Here is a 22696-nt window from a genome sequence, read left to right on the forward strand (position 1 = left end):
GAGGTGAAAATGATACATTTTAACATATTGTATCAAATTATTAATATTAGGATCTTCTAGCATATGACAAACAAGCACTTAAACAGTAAATATTCAATCATCCTTTAAGATAATCTTGATATAAAAAGTATTTACCTTATTTAATTTGCTGCTGTTGTTGTTGTAGGGTTTAATGCCATATTTCAGCACATGATAGGCCATAGATGGCAGCCAGTATTAATGGTGGAGGAAGAACCCGAAAACCCCTGGAAAGAACCACCAACCCACGAGAAGTATTTAATTTGCCAATGTGGGCATGTGAGAAAGCTTGCCAGTAGCTTACCATAAATTAGTGTTTCTTCCAGGTTCTTCCTCCACCTGTTATCCTGGTTACCATATACGGCCTAGCTATTGTGTCCTAAAAAAATGACAATAACCCCAAAACAACAACCTATTTACTTTACTTAATTTGTAGATAATGGCAAGAATTACCATAAATTGAAAACAAAACATACTGTAATTTTATGTATTTCTGTCCCCGATTATTTGCACTAGAGCAATATGACAAGGACAAAAATGTTTTGCAGTTTCAAAATAAGTACTTTCCAGTCTTGAGATTCTGCATATTTTCATTGACAATTAAGTCATAAGCTACTTAGTATATCCAATATTTTTCCTTTCCGTTAAACAATTTTATTGTAATACCATCGATCATGATTTCACACTAGTTTTATTCTTTAGCTATTTAAACAAAATCTAAAATTAAAATTACCATAAATATAAGGAAGTTTTAGGAATGCTAACTTAAAGTAGACTCATGAATGGTACATTAAAATAAGTGACTTAAATACACAATTACTCCTACAAGGGTCATCTGGTTGAATACATGCCAAAATGAGTATGAGGAAGTATTGTCATTTGATATGTGTGCTTTGCTAAAACTACCAGTGTTACATATGTAATGAGAGGTATAACTATAAAAAAAGTATATCTCTGAAAAGGTTCAAGTAAATGTTTATGTGAATCAAATCAGTGGACTCCTGGATAATTATCTCAGAAGCTGTTGTTTGCCTGAATTTAAAAAATGAAAGAAAAAAACAACATATGATGCAAAAACAATTAATGTACATTGTTGTCCTGTCCCTCTTAATTTCGCAGTGTTAAGCTTTAATATTTACATTATTATTATACAAGATGTCCACACACCTGTATCAAGATCATTGCAAACAAGTTACGACTCCATAGAAACACCATTTGGATCGGTTCCATGTTTAAAGGAAAGATTTTGTTTAAATCTTTGGGAACCAATCCAATATACCAGGTATTTATATGCTACAGTGGGTTACCTTCCTTTCTAAGCCTAACAAATTATTGGTTCTCAGGAGCAAACAATAGATTCAATGAAGCCTGTGACAGTGGGTATGAAGTGTGAAAAGAACTTTTCACAAAAAGTACCGATGATGATATTACAAACAGTTTCAAAGTTGGGAGGTCAAAAAATTTTTTATTTGAATCATAAACTACGAAAGATGATATTTCTTGTTGTTAATATGCTTTGCTTGGTCATGCAACTTAATTCAGCATTTAAAATTAGTTCAATTAACTACTTATTCTGAAATATTTACAGCTGATTCTGATGACACAATGGCATTTTCTGAAATAAAATCACCTACTGCATAATTCCCATTATAATACTATATGACCCTTATTTTGGGGAGAGATTATTAGGCCTAATATGCCTGTCTCATGAATTTGCACAAATGTGAATTACAAGATTCTCAAGTAGCATTTCTTGACCCCGCAGTCAAGTGATAAAGTTTTACGCAATGAGCTTTATTTGACAAATGTCTGCACAATGTACTTGTACAGAGAAATGACACAGCTGAAAAGATGAGCATACAGTGAGACATCTTACCTGACTATTCGGACTAGTTCATAAAAAGCCTGGTCAACATTCATTCTTAATTTTGCACTGGCCTCAATGTATGTGAGCTTGAGTAGTCTTGCCATTTCCCTGCCTTCTTCAAGTGTTATCTGTGATAATAATGAATGCATCAGAAATTACACAAATGTGAAGAAATTAATAATTAAGTTCACACAGAAATGTGTTCATGGAACAGAAATCACCCCACCCCCCATAACCAACCATATATACATGCTTAAAAGTCAAGCTCAACTGCAAAATTGAACAGACCCAAATCTCTCATTGCATAATGCACTAACAGATCTGGATCTCTGCAGTTTGAAAGGAGTAATCAATGGAACAAGCTTAGTCTCTTCTCTGCCAGAGCATTAAACAATGTTTGAAAGGAGTCATCAATAAAACAACCAAAGACCCTTCTCTGCCAGAGTGTTATGCAATGTTTGAAAGGGGTAATCAGTAGAACAACCAAAGACCCTTCTCTGCCAGAGCATTATTTAATATTTGAAAGGGGTAATCAGTAGAACATTAGAACAAGCATATACCCATCTCTGCCAGAGCATTATATTATGTTTGAAAGGGGTTATCAGTCAAACAAGCATTGACCCTTCTCTACTAGAGCATTATGCAATGTCTGAAAGGAGTAATCAGTAGAACAAGCATATTCCCTTCTCTGCCAGAGCATTATATTATATTTGAAAGGGGTTATCAGTCAAACAAGCATAGATCCTTCTCTGCCATAGCATTATGCAATGTTTGAAAAAAGTAATCAACAGAACAAGTATAGACCCTTCTCTACCCGAGCATTATGTAATGTTTGACAGGGGTAATCAATAGAACAATCATAGACCCTTCTCTGCCAGAGCATTATGCAATGTTTGAAAGAGGTAATCAGTAGAACAAGCATATTCCCTTCTCTGCCAGAGCATTATGTAATGTTTGAAAGGGGTAAAAAGTAGAACAAGCATAGACCCTTCTCTGCCTGAGCATTATGCAATGTTTGAAAGAGGTAATCAGTAGAACAGGCATATACCCTTCTCTGCCAGAGCATTATGCAATGTTTGAAAGAAGTAATCAATAGAACAAGCATAGACCCTTCTCTGCCAGAGCATTATGCAATGTTAGATCTTGATCTGTGTTGTTTGCAGTTGTACTTGATGGACAGATGACAAGGGTAACATTATTTGCCCCTTCCACCTTTGTGGAGGGAGAAAAAGATATACACTATATGTTACCAAGAAATCCTTCACTGAACATTACCTTTTGCCAATACTCTCTTGTAAGTCCAAGTGTAAACTAAACAGACCTAAATCATAATGTACTAGAAGATTTGTCAGGAGTAATCAGTAGAACAAGGAATAGAGACCATGACCTGCTTGTACATTATGTGATGGCAGATGAGACTATGTTGTCTGCACTTGGATTCTATTCTAGATATAAAGCCGCATAACACATTTGATTTTCATCCATTAAAAAATTACTGAGCAGAAACAAAATTTGTTTTGCATGGGGTTTGATGGCATGTAAGGGGACAGACGAATATAGGTGACACCATTTGCCCACTAAATAGAAGTGGCATGGGAATTAAAATCAACATATGAAATGAAAGATTCACCAGCAATTTGGTAATAATATTATATGTGACAATCTGATTATAGCTAAGAGTCACAATGCACAATTCAACTAAGTGTTTTGATTTTAAAGCATCACCCCAACCCCACCAATTCTGAAATTTATTTACAGTATCCAGTAACTTGTAAGACTATGCTGTGCCCAGTAATGTACAACTTGAGTGATGCTATGATACCAAAAGATATGAATGTTATGTAAGAAATTTTGATTTTTAAATATATTTTACAAGTTAATGGACCGTTTCAATGGCCATGTGGTTAAAACACCCACCTCGGATGTGGGAGGTTGCGGGTTCGAACCCTGGCTAAGTCATGACAAAGACTTTAAAAATGGCAATAGCAGCTACCTCGCTTGGTGTTCAGCATTAAGAGGTTAGTGTTAGAACTGGTTGGCCTGGTGTCAGGATAATGTGACCAGGTGGGACACGATGCTATATGTCCGCAGCATGATGCCCCAGTGCTAGACATAACTATAATCTGTCACTTGTTGTTGTTGTGGGGTTTAACGCCATTTTGCAGCACATGATAGGCTATACATGGCGGCCAGTATTAATGGTGGAGGAAGAACCAGAGAAAACCCTGGAAAGAACCACCGACCCACGAGAAGCTACTGGCAAGCTTTCTCACATACCCACATTGGCTGAATCTTAGACTCGAACCGCCGCAGACAGAGGTGAGATGGCAGTGATCCGTAACGAAGAGCACTTTAGACCACTCGGCCACTCGGGGCCCCATAAACTGTCACACTGCAGACATCATAACAATATGAATGAAACTAAAGCTATGCTAAAAATCCAAATGCATGCACGCAAACATGCATGCACATGCACACATACACACACACATTAATAACTCCTGTATACTAAAAAATAATTTACAAATTAATGACTCCTGTATACCACAAAGAAGAAACAAGTTAATGACTCCTGTTTACTATAAAACAGACACAAATATGGTTTAAAAATACAAACAAAACAATACTGTTATGACCATGAGATTTGACAAGGACAGTTATATGTGATACATGACATCATATCACAATTAGATTAATAGATTGACTGTTGTGGTTTTGATGATTTTAACTACATTTTTAACACATTATTGGCTTTGTCATGTTGTGGAAAGGACACACTGAAGCAGGCTGGGTTGGAAGAAATAACCAAGTTTGTGCTATAGAAGATTTAACAAACAAACGGCTAAAAACACAAATGTATCTCAAGCATACATATTAAGCAACAGTGATCCAGTTTATATATGGTTGAGTTACTCACCATGATACACACACATCTACCAATTTTCATGAATGTAGGTGAAATAGGGTTCAAGATATTGAGGGTATTATGAATAAATAGCTAGAAAAACACAAGTCACTTAATACTGAAAATTAGGTAAAAGTTATATAACGTTACTCACCCTGCAATGCTTCCACATTTAAGTTTTCCTAAGTGTGTGTGTGTGATATTTGGATTTTTATGTAGCTTTAACAATATTGCCACAATGTCTGCAGTGTGACAGCTTATAGTATTGTCTAGCACTGTCATCATGCCGCAGACATGTAGCATATGTCCCACCCAGTCACATTATCTTGACACCAGGCTGACTGGTCCTAACACTAACCTCTTAATGCTGAGCGCCAAGTGAGACAGCTGTAAGTACCATTTCTGTAAGTCTTTGGTATGACTCGACCTGGGATTGAACCCACAACCTCTAACCACAATGCCACCGAAGCGGTCTTTCCTAAGTGTAGATGACTGTTGTGGATTAAATGTCTTTCTTCAGTACATGAAAGACAACACAGTGGTCAATTTATCTAGTGGAGGAAGAACCACCAACCCACAGGAAGCTAATGGCATTCTCATATACCCACCTTAGCAGAGTGCAAGATTCAAACCCACTAAGACAGTAGTGAGATGACAGTAATCAGTAAAGGAAAGCACCGTAGACCACTCAGCTACCATGGAGCCTGAAGGGTAGATGGCACTGGTTTTAAGATAATGAGGGTGTAACAAACAACAGTTTAAGAACAAAATCTGATTAAGTGTGAAAATTAGGTGACAGTGACCTAGTTTAGTATGGCTGAGTTACTTATGTTGAGAAGCATCTGTCTGCAGATGAAATATGTAGCAAAGAGAAGGCTGAAAATGAAAAAGTTAAAGCTAAAAGTAAGTCACAGTGACCTCAATTTGGTAAAGTTTAGTGAATTATGTTTAGATTCATCCACATAAAAAATTTCACAAGTGGTGATAACAGGATATGTGTAGATCCAAAATACTGAGGATTTATCAAATGAACTGCCAACACTTTTAAAGTTATTGAAGCATAACATCTTTTTGGTCACAGGGAACCAAGATTTTGTATGGCTGAGTTCCCATCCCTAACATGCATTTAAATACACATACTTGTGACAATTTCCTAGAGTGCTGTTAAAATATAACCTAATATACTAAAGACATAAAAAGCGAATGAAGGAGAATACAAATGCAAATAAATGGGCAAAGTGCTCTATCCTCTCCCAACTTCATTGACAGTGAGGTGTTTAAACATTTAGTTAAATGTAACTGCTGGTACAACACTAAAGTTAATAGCTACCTCCTTACCTCTCTTTGATGTTCTAGGTCTGCTTTGTTCCCAACAAGAATCATAGGAAATTCATCTCTATCTTTCACTCTCAATATCTGCTTGTGAAATTTGTAGATTTCATCAAAACTGAATGGAAAAAAATAATTAGATAATAAATCTGAGAGACAGTATGAATTCTGTATACGATAGCACATGCAGTGGTGAAATCAAAGTTTGGGAATAACCGACATTTTAGTTTTAGTTCATCAGTGAATATATACAAACTTCAGAGAAAAGAATAAACATTTTCCAAATGCAGTTTCAAAATGATTAATTAGTGTCACAACTATAATAATACTACTGTATTTAGGAAATGATTATGATAAAATGCAGAGTTGACCTTAGGATCTCAGAAAAATTATTCCAACACTAACCAACACAGCCATTTATTTAAAATTTCCATTTATCTCCCTGAAAAATAAAATCAGGGTGATTCGCAGAATAAACTTGCTTATACAGCAAAACTTAAAAAATTGAATGAAAAGTTCCATATTAAAATATCTGAAATTGTGCATGCTATATAGCAAAATCTGACAGATAACCAATTTGATTGGATAAACTCTTATCTTACCACCAAGGTAAACGTGGATTTTAAAAAAATGCAATAGTTGGAAGTTATTTGCTGTACCCAGTGAAGAGGTCAAATGGTTCATCATTTCAAATGCAACTCATATCAAATGTTAAAATAGTGTGGGAAGTGTGTAGTTCAGTGTTTCAAAAGGAAATGGATGTACATTAGGGCATCTGTATTATTTTTGAAAAATGTTTCATGTACATGTTTATCACACAGTTGGTACACTCTGCATACTGTTAAAACTCTAAGGTCTTAAACTAAGTAACAGAAATGAGTGGAAACCAACAAGTTTTGTAATATTCAACAAATAATTTATTCCCCAATTAAAATTTAAAAGAACTTACAGTATTGTGAATTAAATTCGAAATGTTTTATGACAAGTCCAAATATATAGAGTTCCAAATGAAATCCAGTGGTGTTCCAAATGTGCTGCTTTGCCAACAGCCTTGAGTGTGCTTATGAGCCAACAATCTTGATGTATCACAATGATATAATCCAAAAAGACCTTGAATGAATTCACAATCATCAGAAAAAATAGTGATTTAGCTCAAAAATATTTATCACTTTGTAATTCCGGTGAATAACTGAAATAAACAAAATCCTTTTAAATAAAACCTGAACACAACGATAAGACTGATTCCACTTTTGGATTTTAAGCTAGGAATGAGTAATTTCTGATCTAAACAATTGTATACACCTCTCCCCCTGACCTATTTCACAAGTTCCATTATCTGAAAATACTGTTATCTTCATGGAACAGTACTCTAAACTGTAAACAAAATTCATTTCTGGGACCTTCTAAGATTAGAATCAAAACAGAAATAAACATGTTGGCAATTAATAATTTCATAATACATAACCTACAATGATAGACAAATATTTACTATATAATATGTTGCTTACAAAATAAATGTCACAAGGCCCATACAATTTATAATCATGAAAAAAAAATTAAACACACAATACAAATTAAACATACATAATACAGTATGTGACATTTTTTATATGTCAATGTGTTAAAACTGTATGTGAATCTGACTAGTCCAAATAAACCCATGAAATTTTTACACAACATTCTAAATTCTGATTTGGTGTGACAAGGGGACTTTTCTTTGCCTTGTTTTGTAGAACCTTTTTTAGTTAAGTATTACTATCAAGAATTTGGTGACACCTTTCCAATTGATTGGGATAAAAGGTTACGTCTGTCCAAATATGGCGAATTAACCACATAGAGGCTCAATAAAAAAAGAAATTAACAGTATCAGGCAATGGAAAGAGGGCTGGGGTGGGTGTGTCCAAACCTGTTACTTGCCCCCTGGCCCATGAAAAGCATGGTTTAAATGTCAACTAATAGGAGTAAAAAAATACTCACCTCTCCTTTGAAAAAAATGTCAACAAATGCAAGTTTCCCAACTGACAGAATGATATCTAACCACAGCATTCTTCTAAATGAAATAATGCAATTATCGGATCACAGAAACAACCAATCAGCAAACAACTACAACCAAACGAATGCAAATCACCACTAGCAAATCTCCTCAATTTGCAGCAACACTTTTATATCAAGCAAAGTTTCTGCATTCAGTAATACTCCCATCAAAGAAATATTCAACAACTCTGCCAAATCCAATACTGTATATGTGGTGAATGTCCATGGTGGAATCAACACACTTTTTGGTGGAAAAATTCTAAACAGCCACATACAAATACATGTATATAGCATCTCAATTACTAGCTCACCTAACCAATAGAACATCACCCAGGACCTGCAGCGGTCCCATTTTGAAAAATTATTCTGTTCATGTCAGATATTCTGTGGATTAGAAGGGCAGTTACTCTTTTTTGGTTATTTATTAAAAATGACACTTCTAGATGTTATTTGCTATCAAAATGTTTAATGCTGTTTCAACTTTGTCTGGGATTATTTTTTCACAAGAACATGTCTGAGACTTTTTTTTCACACTCAAGAACTGAAAGGTGCAGCATCTAAGCCAGAATGAAACACTGAAAATTGTGTGTTCCTTTTTCTCTTTCTTTCCACTCTAAATAAAAACTATACGATAAACTGAATCTCAAATGGGTAATGATTTAATATTAAACTCAATGAATAATTTCCAGCAATTGCTTCCAAGGCTTGCAAAACTGGAAATTATTTAACTCCTTTCATAAATTCAATAATAAATCATAACCCGTTTGAGTTGCTCTGTATAATGACAATACATTCTGTCAGCCTTACCAAAATAAAACAGAAAAATTTAAAACAGAGTTTTAAAAAAATGTAAACTACAAAATCAGCATGTTTTAAAGCACTACAGACATGAAAGTGAAATGTTTGGTCCAGAACAGGGTGATGCAGAAACACTACAACTGGAAGGAAATAATTTTCTTCTTTTAGTCACAGCGGAGCTTTTGACCCTGCAATCGACAGTCTTATTCCAAATCTAAGCTAGTAGTCAAGTTCTGTGGCAGCAGATCGTGGAGAAAAACTTTTATCAAACAAGCGACCATGTATTGCACCAAAATAATTTAGCAACAACGACTTTCATAACAATCCCTAAAAGTAAAACAAATCAGCTAGAATGAATTTGTCAAACTGGCCATCAAAGCATGTTTAACTGACTCTGCAAAAATGTAGCATTTTTGTGAGAAATTATTTATCTCTAGTTGTAGAAAATGATTCTAAGCAGGCAAAAATAAAAATCTGAAGAAAAACAGTTACCAGGTGTAACTGTTTTAAGATTAATGAAAGGACATGGTTGGCCAGAATATACATCTAAATTGGTTAGAGAATATACAAAATTACTTCAAAAACAGTCTGAGATCCTCTAATTCACTGAGGATATATTTTTTCTTTGAAAAAAAATAATAAATAATCTTCAGCAATTTTTCCACTATGGCTTGATCAATTTAATTAATACCCCCTGACTTAAAATCTATGATGATTTCTTTTCAAAATAATTATCATATACACTGCAATTAACAATCTAATTAATGCAGTTTTTGATTTTTTCAATCTGTCTTATAATTCAAAAGAAATGCACATAGAAATGGATGGAGAAACAGACAAAACAAGATACACTTAAGTCAGTAAGTGAAAGAGTAGAGGTAAGAACAAATGAATGAATGAATGAATGAATGAATTAATGAATGAATTAACAAACAAACAAATTAATGTACAATAGCAAAATCAGAAAGGATTGTAAGGTGTAAATTATAAGAACAAATGAATGTAACATTTCAATGGGTATTTTATTTAGTGTTTATGTTAGATGAAGTAAATAAACATTTATCTTCTTCACAATAGGCCCTTTAGTGAACACAGTATAAACTTTCAATATGTATGACAAGCAACTTTTCTCACCCATGTGTCAGGGTACTCTACCAGATTTGAAAACATTACTTTTGTTATCTCAGTCTGGTTGGTTCAGTTAATGTCCATATGCTAGAAACTACTTTTAAAAAGAAAAACTCTTGTTGTTTTCTGCTGTGCCTGATTGGTTTGTTATAAAATCAAATAAACACAATAACAAATAACAGCAACATATATATATATATATATATATATATATATATATATATATATATATATATATATATATATATATATATATATATATATATATACATATATATATACATATATATATATATATATATATATATATATATATATATATATATATATATATATATATATATATATATATATATATATATATATATATGTATGTATGTATGTATGTATGTATGTATGTATATATATATATATATATATATATATATATATATATATATATATATATATATATATATATATATATCAAAAAGAACTTCCCTTGTAAAGCAACTGATAGTCCCAAGGTATTATGATTGGGTAACATATTTGAAGAATAAACTGGAGTGTGTTGATTACTAATAATTTCTCAACAATTTATTGGTTTGCCCATTCAAATGACAGTTTGCAAGTTCATGCATCACTTGAAAAATCTTTGGCCCTTCTATACTTGCATGACTTGAAAGACCGTATTACTTCTATACTTGCATCACTTAAAAGACCTTAGTACTTCTATATTTGCATCACTTAAAAGACCTTAGTACTTCTATACTTGCATCACCTAAAAGACCTTAGTACTTCTATACTTGCATCACTTAAAAGACCTTAGTACTTCTATACTTGCATCACCTAAAAGACCTTAGTACTTCTATACTTATATCACTTAAAAGACCTTAGTACTTCTATACTTGCATCACTTAATAGACCTTAGTAATTCTAAACTTGCATCACCTAAAAGACCTTAGTACTTCCATACTTGCATCACTTAAAAAATATTTGGCACTTCTATATTTGCATCACTTAAAAGACCTTAGTACTTCTATACTTGCATCACCTAAAAGACCTTAGTACTTCTATACTTGCATCACCTAAAGGACCTTAGTACTTCTATACTTGCTTCACCTAAAAAACCTTAGTACTTCTAAACTTGCATCACTTAAAAGACCTTAGTACTTCTATACTTGCTTCACCTAAAAAACCTTAGTACTTCTATACTTGCATCACTTAAAAGACCATAGTACTTCTAAACTTGCATCACTTAAAAGACCTTAGTACTTCTATACAGTGAAACCCTGCTATAACAATCCCCGATTTAACGCGAACTCGCATATAATGCGGTTGTGGCGTGGCTCCCGAAATTTCGTATATTCGCAAATTAAATTTTTTTCTTTTTCAAAAGTACATGAAATAGTGAATAAATAAATTGGTATCATCATGGAGAGGAGATCACGTATGGATTCCAATTTAATATGATTGTAGCATGGTTCCTGAAATAGGGTGTAAAATGTTTATTATCATTTTGGGGGAAGCGTTTGCATATAAATTTTAATATAATACGATCGTGGCGTAGCTTCTGAAATTTAACAATATCACCAGGTTCTTAAAGTGTTATGCCAAAAATAAACATTATCGGAAATGTTACTTATTACTGATCCAGTAAAAAAAGCCGCCAGCATGTCTACTGGGTTTGGTGGTGTTATTAGACGCAATCAGTTGACCAGTAAATAATGTCTGATTTATTAGCTGGAAATTGAAAGGGTATGAAATTGTACATGCGTTCAGCTTTAAAAAATATATATAAAAGTAACTCGTGACGTTTACAGGCCTACTACACTTAATTCTTGGGCTTTACATGTGCATGGGGTTGGCTTATGAACTCGTTATTAATTTCCTACTTTTTTTATAAAACATGTTTTACCGTTATGGAAAAGCAAGTTCACAAAAGCAATTCGTTCTCTGCACTTTGCGCAAAAAAAATTGATTATCATTTTGGGGAAGAGATCGTGTATGAAATTGAATACAATACGAGATAAAATACGATTGTGGTGTGGTTCCTGAAATTTTAAATACATGTACATGTATTTTTCTCCTACCCGGAAAAATACTTTTTTTAAAGTAAGAGAAATAGTGTGTAAAACGTTTATTATCATTTTGTGGAATATAATATGATCGTGGCTTGGCTTCTGAAATGTAACAATTTCACCAGGTTCTTGAAGTCTTATGCCAAAATAAACAGTATCGGAAATGTTACTTATTACTGGTCCATAAGTAAAGCCAGTAAATCGTCTTTGTGATTGTCTTCAATTAATTCTGTATACAATCATTGCTCAAACAATAGCCAACATGTGTTTCTTCTTTAACTGCATACACAACCAATCAGCAGACAATGTGGTGGTTGATAAGATTCACACAATTTAACAAACATAAAAAAACGAAAGCCGCCAACATGTTTGCTGGGCTTGGCGGTGTTTTTAGATGCAATCAGTTGACTAGTAAATAATGCCCGCTTTATTAGCTGGAAATTGAAAGGGTATGAAATTGTACATGCATTCAGCTTTACATTTTTCTTTAAAAAGTGACTCTTGACCAATGCAGGCCTACTGCACTTAGTTCTCAGGTTTTACATGGGTATGGTGTTTGTTTATGAACTTGTTGTTAATATCCTATTGTTTATAAAAATATTTTACCATCATATTAAAGCAAGTTCACAAATGCAAATCATTCTCTGCACTTTGCACCAAGATTAGTATAGTAGTTATCACACGTTTATTTTGATATTCACAAAATCTAAAGTAAAAGTTACATGTATGCTGAAAGCATGTGTTGATATGTAATTATTCTGTTGTAGTTGTTCAAACGAATAGGCGTACAAGCGTTAATTATTGGAAATTTGCAATGGATAAATGTACACGGAAATGCTAATGAGAAAATTTTAGCAGTATGAAATTTGTACAGACACCGTTCATATGTCCTGTAACATAATGAACTGTACACGTGCTTCGTCTTTCTTAACCTAATTTTGCTGTTAATTTTTTCCATTGAATTCAGACACAAAATGATGTGTGACAAAATTATTGAATAGTTTAAATATGTATGCAATTTTTGCAATGGAATTACATATTTTATGGATTAATTTCATGCCCCGACGGTACGATATCAGACGGCAAGTAAACGGTGTTGATACTATGTTTATGCTATATATTAGACGTTGAATTCAAATACAATGATTAGGGGAAAAAATGTTGAATATTGTAAATCTGTGTGCAATTTTTCAGTGGAATTACATGCATTATAGATGAAATGAATGCCACGACGGCGCGATAGTAAACGGTGTCGATACCCTATTCATCATATACCGCAGACATGAATACATGTATATGTGCCAATGAGTTGTTCTCTCCAAAAAGTAAAATACTGCAAAACCCAGCATTAATGTGACCCCGATATTAACGTGATCCAATTTTGTGGACCCCAATTATCGTGTTATAGCAGGGTTCCACTGTACTTGCATCACTTAAAATACCTTAGTACTTCTATACTTGCATCACTTAAAAGACCTTAGTACTTCTATACTTGCATCACTTGAAAGACCTTAGTAATTCTATACATACTATTCTCTGTAACATACTTGCTTATCTGAATCCCATGCAATACTTTCAATAATGAGGTCTTGATAATGGACATATAATTACTTGCCCTTGGGCAAACTTGCCTTGATCTATCTGTGACTGAATACACAAGCAAAAATCCCATGCCTGACCTCATATACTGTTCTCTCATGGCACTGAATTCTTCCTGACCAGCAGTGTCCAGAACTGAAACAAGGAAAAAGACAATATTAACACAACATATTCATGCTTTTCTTTTATGGCAACAAAGCTGGAATGAATCTAATCATGTTTAATCATGTTGATCATATGTCTAGAATCAGTTTACCACCAAAAAAAAGGAAAGAGACCCAGCTTTGTAAATTGGTGAAAAAGTGGGTTGAGTGGCATGGATCATTATGAGAAATCAAATATGTTACAGCTGTGTGAGGGTTTATCATTAAACATGGTTTGGGGTTGGTTTGATGCTTTATGGCAACACAGTTAGGTTATTTAGTGCTGAGGCAATTGGACCAATGTGTCTTGCTCAAGGACACACCAGGGTAGCTATCCCAGTCTGGTGCAATGGTAGAATTTGGACCTGTGCCCTTTTGGTCATGAGTCTGGCACACTAAATATTGTGCCACTGTGGCTCTCATTAATCATGGCTTATCAATGGAGACTTATTCTACATGTAAATCAACAACTTTTGGGAGCCACTGTACAAGATGACATGTGACCTTTAAGGTGAAAAAAAACCCTACTTTCAATTTATTTTCATGTGTACAAATGTTTGTGTTTTGGGGGGAAATTTACATGTTTTCAGCAGTTAAATAATTTTTATGACTGGGGTTGGGGTAGACGGGGGTATTGATTGGGATAGGGTTCCTACTGTTTCCCACTTTATTTTAGCAACTATAAAACTAAAACAATCCACAGTACGTCAGGTTGGATGGGTTCAAGAAGCATTGGTATGCATCTGCAGGGCACTGAACCAGGACTGTAGAGGTGCAAGAGCAAGTGTCTTACCACAGCACTATCAAAGCTGGTGTCGAAATATCATTTCACAATTCTGATTACATTGCTGAACTTGAAACACTGACTTCAAACCATATCACACAAATGGAAATTTCTGATGAAAAAGTTCAACAGTATATGAATTTTGCCAACCACTTTTTGTGGTTAAGAATTGGCGATAATATTGTTGACATTAAGTGTAGGGAAGTTATGTGCAACTGTGAAAAATGATGGAACATACAACTTTGCTGCAAACCAGCAAACCAGTCACAGACATTATCAATCATGACCCATCTGTACAGCATTGGAAAAATAATTGTGTCTTACTGATCCCATAATAAAAATTAAAATCCACACCAGTAGTATTCTGTTGATTGAGCTTGCCCAACTATGCTGCAATAGAAAAAAAGTAGGATAGGGCCTGCATATCAAACTCATGATGAAAAACTTGCTGTAAAATGTGACCTTGACCCCTTGGTCAAAAGGCAAAGCAAACATGTAACAGAATGAATTATCTTAGCTTCATGTTTTGTTTGAAGTATGATGAAAATCCATCAAGGGATTTAAGAATCAGAAGCAAAGGAAAAACTTCAACCAAAACCTTAACACAATTATTTTGTCTGTGACCAAGATCCCACGGTTAAAGGGACAAGCATTGCACATCACATAATGAATTGTCCAAACTTCATTATTATTTACCCCAATTGTGAAGAAAATCCCATCAGGAATATAGGAAATATAAGCTAATCAAAACAATTCAACCAAATCCTAGCTTACTGGACAATTTCTATGATGCCAAGGTCACAGGGATTAGGAAGTATGTTGTAGAATTAACTGTCTCAACTTTATAATAATCCATACAAAGTAGCATGAGACTCTATCACAGGTTTTTTCAAATAAAAAAAGTCAATGAGTCAATGAAAAAATGAGAACAAATCCTCAACACAAAATTTCCATGATTATGACTTTGACAAAAGGTATCAAGAGCAAGTGAGGATGTTGCAGAATGAATTGTTTTAGCTTCATAATGATTATTCCAAGAACAATAAAAATCCATCAGAGAGTTTAGGAAATATAAGTGAATAACTAAACTGTAACCAAATCCTTAAGAAACTGTTGATATGGGCACAACCAGCACAAATGTTATTGCAATGTCTGCTTGATAATAATATGACACCAGTGCAATGCCCTTGGAAACAATCAGTACTTGAATTACATATGTATCTTGTAAGATTATGTGATGGAAAATATGTACTTTTTTGGTGAGGAATTTGTTGTTGCTGTTTGTTGTTGAGGGGTTTAACTCCGTTTTTCAGCACATGATAGGCTATACATGGCGGCCAGTATTAATGGTGGAGGAAGAACCCGGGAAAACTCCGGAAAGAACCACCAACCCACGAGAAGCTACTGGCAAGCTTTCTCACATACCCACATTGGCTGAATTCGAGACTCGAACCGACGAAGACAGAGGTGAGATGGCAGTGATTCGTAATGGAGAGCGCTTTAGACCACTCTGGGACCCCTGGTGAGGAATCAAACAAATTTTAATTGCATAGTACTTACCTGTCACCATTATTAAGATTTACATTTCTGCAATGGAAATACTTTTTCCATGCTATATATACTAACTTCCTGTAACAGAGATTTATTCGAACACATTCATCAATCCAGTCTCACCTATGTCATCATCTACTGCACAGGCTGCTTGGTCTTGAACTGAGAAAATAAAATGGGAGCTTGCAATTTTATTGTAAACAAGTCCACTGAAGGTGTATCCCATAGAATGAACTGAGACTGCAGTCGTTTGAGAGACCTTTCTGTTAGGTCTATCTTGCCTGTTCTGGAAAGACTGTTGGAAAGATATGCTGTCTGTCGGGAAAATGATGAACACTTTATGCAATCCCTTCTGACTCTGCCCAATGAAGGTTCCAGACTTCCATGCAGGGAGAAGGAGCATGAGTACCTCCTTGTCATCTGAAGTATGCAACCAATAATGTGTTGTTTGAGAAGACCAAGATGCAAAGCCCTTTGACAAGCTGCATCCTTTTAGGGAGAAGAACATTGTTTTCATTTCTAAATTGTTGATATAATTGAGACTGTCTTCCTGTAACCAATGGCTGTGGAGAAGCATTCGTTCTGGCTCTAAATGAGCCATCCAACTTGAATCTAATTTCTCAGTGTACAAGCAGAGGTGAGGATCACAGGCATGAAGAGGAAATCCCCTCTGAAACTTGTTTACCAGTAACCTGACCTGAGGTGGTACTGAAAAGTCGACCCAAAAGAAATATGACAGTACATACTTGCAGGGTTTCTGAACTGCTAACAGGAGAATTTGAAGAGGACATATATGAAGTCTCACTAGAGATACCTGGTCTGCCATGAAATTTAAGGTTCCCAGAGGAGAGAGGTATAGACAAGCTGACAATGAAGTCCTGTCTAAACATTGTTACATGATCCAATATTTTGTGTACACATTCTAGGGGAACAAGAACCCAGCTCTGAGAGGTAAGGAAATTCATCCCTATGTACACAAAATCCTGCAAAGGAGTGAGATAAGATTTCTCTAGCATTGGAATCTATCCTAGCTGTGTCACTGTGGACCAAGAGCAAATCATGAAGTGATTATCTGCTGTTGTTGTGTAGTAGTCAGTTGTAATAAAAGGCTTAGACGATTCACCAAGTACCTCAAGTGTGAGGTAATTACTCTCATGACTCTGAAGTAGGCTTGTGGCACTGAGGCTAGATTGAATGGCACGGCTCAGAACTGAAATACTTCCTGTCCAATTAAGAACCTTTAATATATTCTGAGCAGAGGAAATATCTGGATGTGGAAGTACACATCCTGAAGATTGATAGAAGCTGAAACATTGGCCTGTTCAATAGTATTCTGAACAGAAGCTGCAGTTTCCATCTTGAAAGTTTCTGTAGCAGAAATCTGGGATTGTTAAGATGGAGTTTGATGTTGCTGGAATACAACACTAACATTAGGCACAATAAGGGAAAAGATAATCTAATTGGAGAATATGAGGCACTTTCCCATGTACATAAGTACTATAACGTTTTATGTATATTTTCTTATGTGATTCTAATTATTATAAAATCATATGTATATTTAACTAATATGTAAAAGAAAGCTTTATTGTTTACATCTTTCTTTTTCATTATGAGGGGAGGTGTTATGTATATTTAATTTGTGTAGTTGACTGAGGATAAAGTCTTTGTGTGTACCTGGTGTATGTCTTATCAAATAGCTATAAATAAGTTATTTACTAGGGTTGAGTTCTAGACCAGCCCTGATTATGATTTTCTTAGGTTAATAGCAATGTTGGAGTGAAGACTATTTTAACTTGTTTATTGGAATGCAACTAAATACATCTAAACACAAAGTCTGGTCAAAATTCACTTGTATATGTACAAGCCATTGTATTCATAAGCTAAGGAAGTACAAAAATGCAAGCAATGACCCTTAACTCAACTGCAGTGTCAACATAGGTATTGTTTTCAAAGTCCATCACAAAAGTACAGACATATTGTTAAACAGCTCTTGCACCATTTTCATTCAGAATGAATTTCATACCATAAAGAAATATTTTAGTGGAAAGCCCATATAAATGCCACCATTTGTGCAAGAGGTAAAGTGATTTTGCGATGATCACTACGATACCAACAACCAGACTGGTAGAAAACAAACTCCACACAGACATCTACTCGAAACCAACCGACAAACACCAGTATCTCCGCCCAAGTAGCTGTCATCCAAAACACTGCATTAGGAAAGTCCCATATAGCGCAGCACTGAGGATACACAGAATTTGCTCCAACGAAACATTCCTGAAAAGGTCTTAAGAGCTATCTAAACATTTAATATACCATGGCTAAGACAAAGACCTGATTACGGAGGCAACCCAAAGGGACAAACAAACAAACTGCAATGACCTACTAAAATATGGAAAGAAGGAAAAGGCTGATAGGATACCATTTATTCTGACCTACCATCCAGACAACCACAAAGTAGGTAAACTCATTGGGAAACAGTGGCCCATCATGGAATTGTCGGATGCACAAAAATTAATCCTCCCTAAAACAAACCTGTAGTAGCCTACCGGAAACCAAAAAAACCTCAAGGACATCCCAGTCAGGGTGAAGCTAACGTCAATCACTAATCAAGACCACCTTAGTCAATATGGCCCTTGTGGTGATAAAAGGTGCAAACCTGTCAACATATGAGAGACCAGGACATTTTCTAGCACAGTGACCAGAGAAAAACTAACCATACATGGTCCAAACAAAACATGCAAAACAGAGAATGTCATTTATCTCATCACATGTAAAATCAGTAACCTTCAGTATGTCAGAGAAACTGTAAAGCTACACAAAAGGATAGATCAGACTGCATGACAATGGTAATAGCAGCTACCTCGCTTGGTGCTCAGCATTAAGAGACTAGTGTTAGGACTGGTCAGCCTGGTGTCAGGATAATGTGACTGGGTGGGACTTCATGCTACAGTATGTGTCCACAGCTTGATGCCCCAGTGCTAGACATCACCATAAACTGACACAATGCAGACATTGTAGCGACATGACTGATTTTTTTAAAAAGCTATGTTAAAATCCAAATCACGTACACCCACACACACCTCTGATATTTAAAAAATCTCAAAATCATGGCACTATTTTCCTGAATATGCTATATGATATCATGCAAGTGTTCCAAACAGCATGTAAGAATTTTTAATATGATGGATTAAAACCAAAGAGAGGTGCCATTTAAGCAGATAAGTTGTAATCAATCTTTTTGTCAAAATCATCATTAGGCACCAACAGTGGATTAACAGGTGTCACAATCTCCTGTCTGCTAAAATGTAATCCATGTGGTTTCATCTAATCCAATTACAATCACCTGAACTTTATTTTGACAGCTCACACATTACATGACTGATACTCACTTTGTAGAAAGGAATGAAATAAACAGAATTCTCATGATAGAGTAAAGCCTGCATACAGAGGGCTCCATGGTTGAAAGTTTCATGTGTCCAAACATGACTTTTATGCAGTTTTTGGTTCTTGAGAACCCTGTATATACATATATGATGCATACACTGCATTAGGACCTTTTAATATTCACTGAGCAAATATGAAAGGGCATTGTTACCTTGCTGAGCCAATGATCAAAGCATTGCTGTTAAGTGTATTATCTTGACCCCGATTCACAAGGCTGAGTGAGCATGTAACATAATTGTCTTTGCTACATATATATTCACAAGTATAAAGAATATCCCTTGGGGGAGTGTCTAGGAATATAAGCAAATGAAGAAACTTTTAACTGAAACATTAATATAAATTTTCTATCACTCCAAGGTCAAAGGTGCAAGCAAACATTTTTGCAGAACGAACTATCCCAGTTTTGTAATGATTAATTCTGATTATCAAGAAATCTATCAAAGAGAACTAATATAACCAAATATTACAACATTAAACAAAACCTACATGTAAAAATTTAACTTTGGCTATACTTGTTTTGCATTTAATTGTGTGTTAAAATTTAAAAAAATACATATTGATAAACAATGGGTGGTTGGTTTCTTATTAATAATCATTGCTACCTTTGAAACTTGTACACTGTTATTATGGAAATATCAAAAGAAAAAGATAATGTGCTTGTTACAGTTAAATAATGGATATGGCTGAAGTGGAAAATGTTTTTGCACACTTACAGAGCAGAACATAAACTACAAACAGATGACATTACTGTAACACATCTGCTACTTATATGTTATATACATTAGGCAGCCAAGTCTTAGACCATAAAAGAAAAAGATAATTTGCTTATTACAGTTGAATAATGGATATATTTCATCTCAAGGGAAAAAACACACATTTTCAATCATGACTAAGTCATTTATCAAAATACTGAATTTTGACCCACTTGTATCTGCTATTCACTTGGAACAAGCAAATATTCTTAACAGTGCCTGCTGTATCTCCCAAGGTGGCTAAAATTACATATTACCAAAAGTTGTGCAATATGTATGCATTTTTTTTGTGTGCATGTATCCAACATTTGACTGATTATTGTTGTTGTTGTTGTTGTTGTAGGGTTTAATGCCATTTTTCAGCACAAGATATAAACATGACGGCTAGTATAACTGGCGGAAGAAGAACCATGGAAAAACCCGGTAAGAACCACAACCCACAAGAAGCTACTGGCAAGCTTTCTAATGTAACCATGTTAGCCGAGCCTGAGACTCAAACCCATGTAGACAGATGTGAGATAGCAGTGATCCAGAAAGGTGAGCACTTTAGACACTCAGGGCGCCCAACATCTGACTGAACAATGTTTATTATATACATCTATTCATATTCCCATAACATATAACATAGTGGTTGGGTCCATTAACTGTGACCTGGCCATATACCTGAACTGATGTGGATGGAAATTCCATTTATAAATTATAATGTGTTTACTAATAAACATGAATCCCCTTGCTATGAGGAACAAATCTGGAGTAACAAATGATATACAAACTTGAAGAGAGGAAAATACTGGAGTATATCAAGCATGTAAATTAGGTTAGATTGACCTACTGTTGGCATAGTTTAGTTTCTCTCTTTGAAATGCATCAATATACTGATTTTCAAAGTGTAGGTGTGTGTGTGTGTGTGTGTGATTTGGATTTTTAACACAGCTTTAACCATTTTTCAGTCATATCGCCACTATGTCTGAAATATGGCAGTTTATAGTGATGTCTAGCACTGGGGCATCATGTCGCAGACATGTAACATGATGTCCCACCCAGTCAAATTATCCTGACACCAGGCTGACCAGTCCTAACACTAGTCTCTTAATGCTGAGCGCCAAGCGAGGCAGCTGTTAGTAACACTTTTGTAAGTCTTTAGTATGATTCGGCCAGGGATTGAAACCATGACCTCCTGCATCGGAGGCATACGCTCTAACCACTAGGCCATCGGAGTGGTTAAAAGTGTAGGTGAAATTGGGTTCAAGATACAGAGAGTGTAACATACACATAGCTGAAAATAAGAGTCACTCAAGTGTGCAAATCAGGTTAATGTGACCTAGTTTTATATGGTTGTGTTACCATTCTTGACATGCCTCCATTCATCAAATTTTATAAGTTTCAGCACAAAACGTCTAACATATTCAGTGTGTAACAAATAGATAACTGAAAATAAGGACACAACAATGAAGCTTTTTTAATGGGAGGATTGCTCACTGTGATATGCAGTACATGTAATTGTAATTTTCATAAGTGTTCGTGAAACAAGATAATGAGGATGAAATGAACAAATAGCTCAATAAAAAAGTCATGCATATGAATATATGGCCACACTGATCTTATGGTTAAGTTACTTTCTTTCCATGATAGTGATGTGTAATAAAAAGAATGCTGAAACTTCAAAAGTCATTCGTGCAGGAATAATAAATCAGATTGACCTAGTACTGGTATCTTTGAGTTACTGTTATCACTATACATCAAATAAAAACTTTCATTAGTTTATGTTAAATAGGGTGTAAGATATAAAGAGTGTAACAAATGAACAGCTGAAATTACAAAGGTCACTAGTGCCTGAAAATTAGGTTATAATGACTTAGCTTTTGTTTGGTTACTTTTGTAAACACGTTATCTATACAGTACCAATTTTCATGTGTAGGTGAAGTAGAGTTACAAAATTTCAGGGTGTAATGAAAAAACAGATCCAACTATAAAAGGCACTCAAGTGTGCAATTTATTTCACAATGACCAGTATGGGTATGGCCGAGTTAATTTTCTTCAAGCTGTATTTACATATTAACTGGTATTCTGATGAGTGTAGGGGAAAATAGTCCAAGATTGTAAGGGTGTAATCAACAAACTCATTCATTCAATCGTGCAATTTGTGTCAAAGTAACCTAAATTTGTTGTTATTTTGTCAAAGATGCATCCACATATTAATCTTCATAAATGTAGGTGGAACAGGATCTTGATTTATTGAGGGGTTATCACAGTACTGAGAGTTTATTGACTAAACAAACTA

General features: G+C 34.8%; 1 protein-coding gene across 1 annotated transcript in view; it reads right to left on the bottom strand.

The window, feature by feature from the left end:
• The window catches only part of LOC149773624 (ras-related protein R-Ras2-like), a 64784-nt gene that overhangs the window by 18871 nt on the left and 23217 nt on the right, over nt 1–22696 (bottom strand). The window contains exons 3-5 of the mRNA XM_089946342.1: nt 13771–13873; nt 6129–6237; nt 1895–2013 (exon numbers count right to left, since the gene is read on the bottom strand). Coding sequence (XP_089802468.1) covers nt 1895–2013; nt 6129–6237; nt 13771–13873 — 331 coding nt within the window. The remainder of the gene's footprint in view (nt 1–1894; nt 2014–6128; nt 6238–13770; nt 13874–22696) is intronic.

Source organism: Sinohyriopsis cumingii, unplaced genomic scaffold (genome assembly GCF_028554795.1).
Source record: "Sinohyriopsis cumingii isolate HCF-2022 unplaced genomic scaffold, ASM2855479v2 utg000624l, whole genome shotgun sequence".
Classification (NCBI taxonomy): Eukaryota; Metazoa; Mollusca; class Bivalvia; order Unionida; family Unionidae; genus Sinohyriopsis; species Sinohyriopsis cumingii.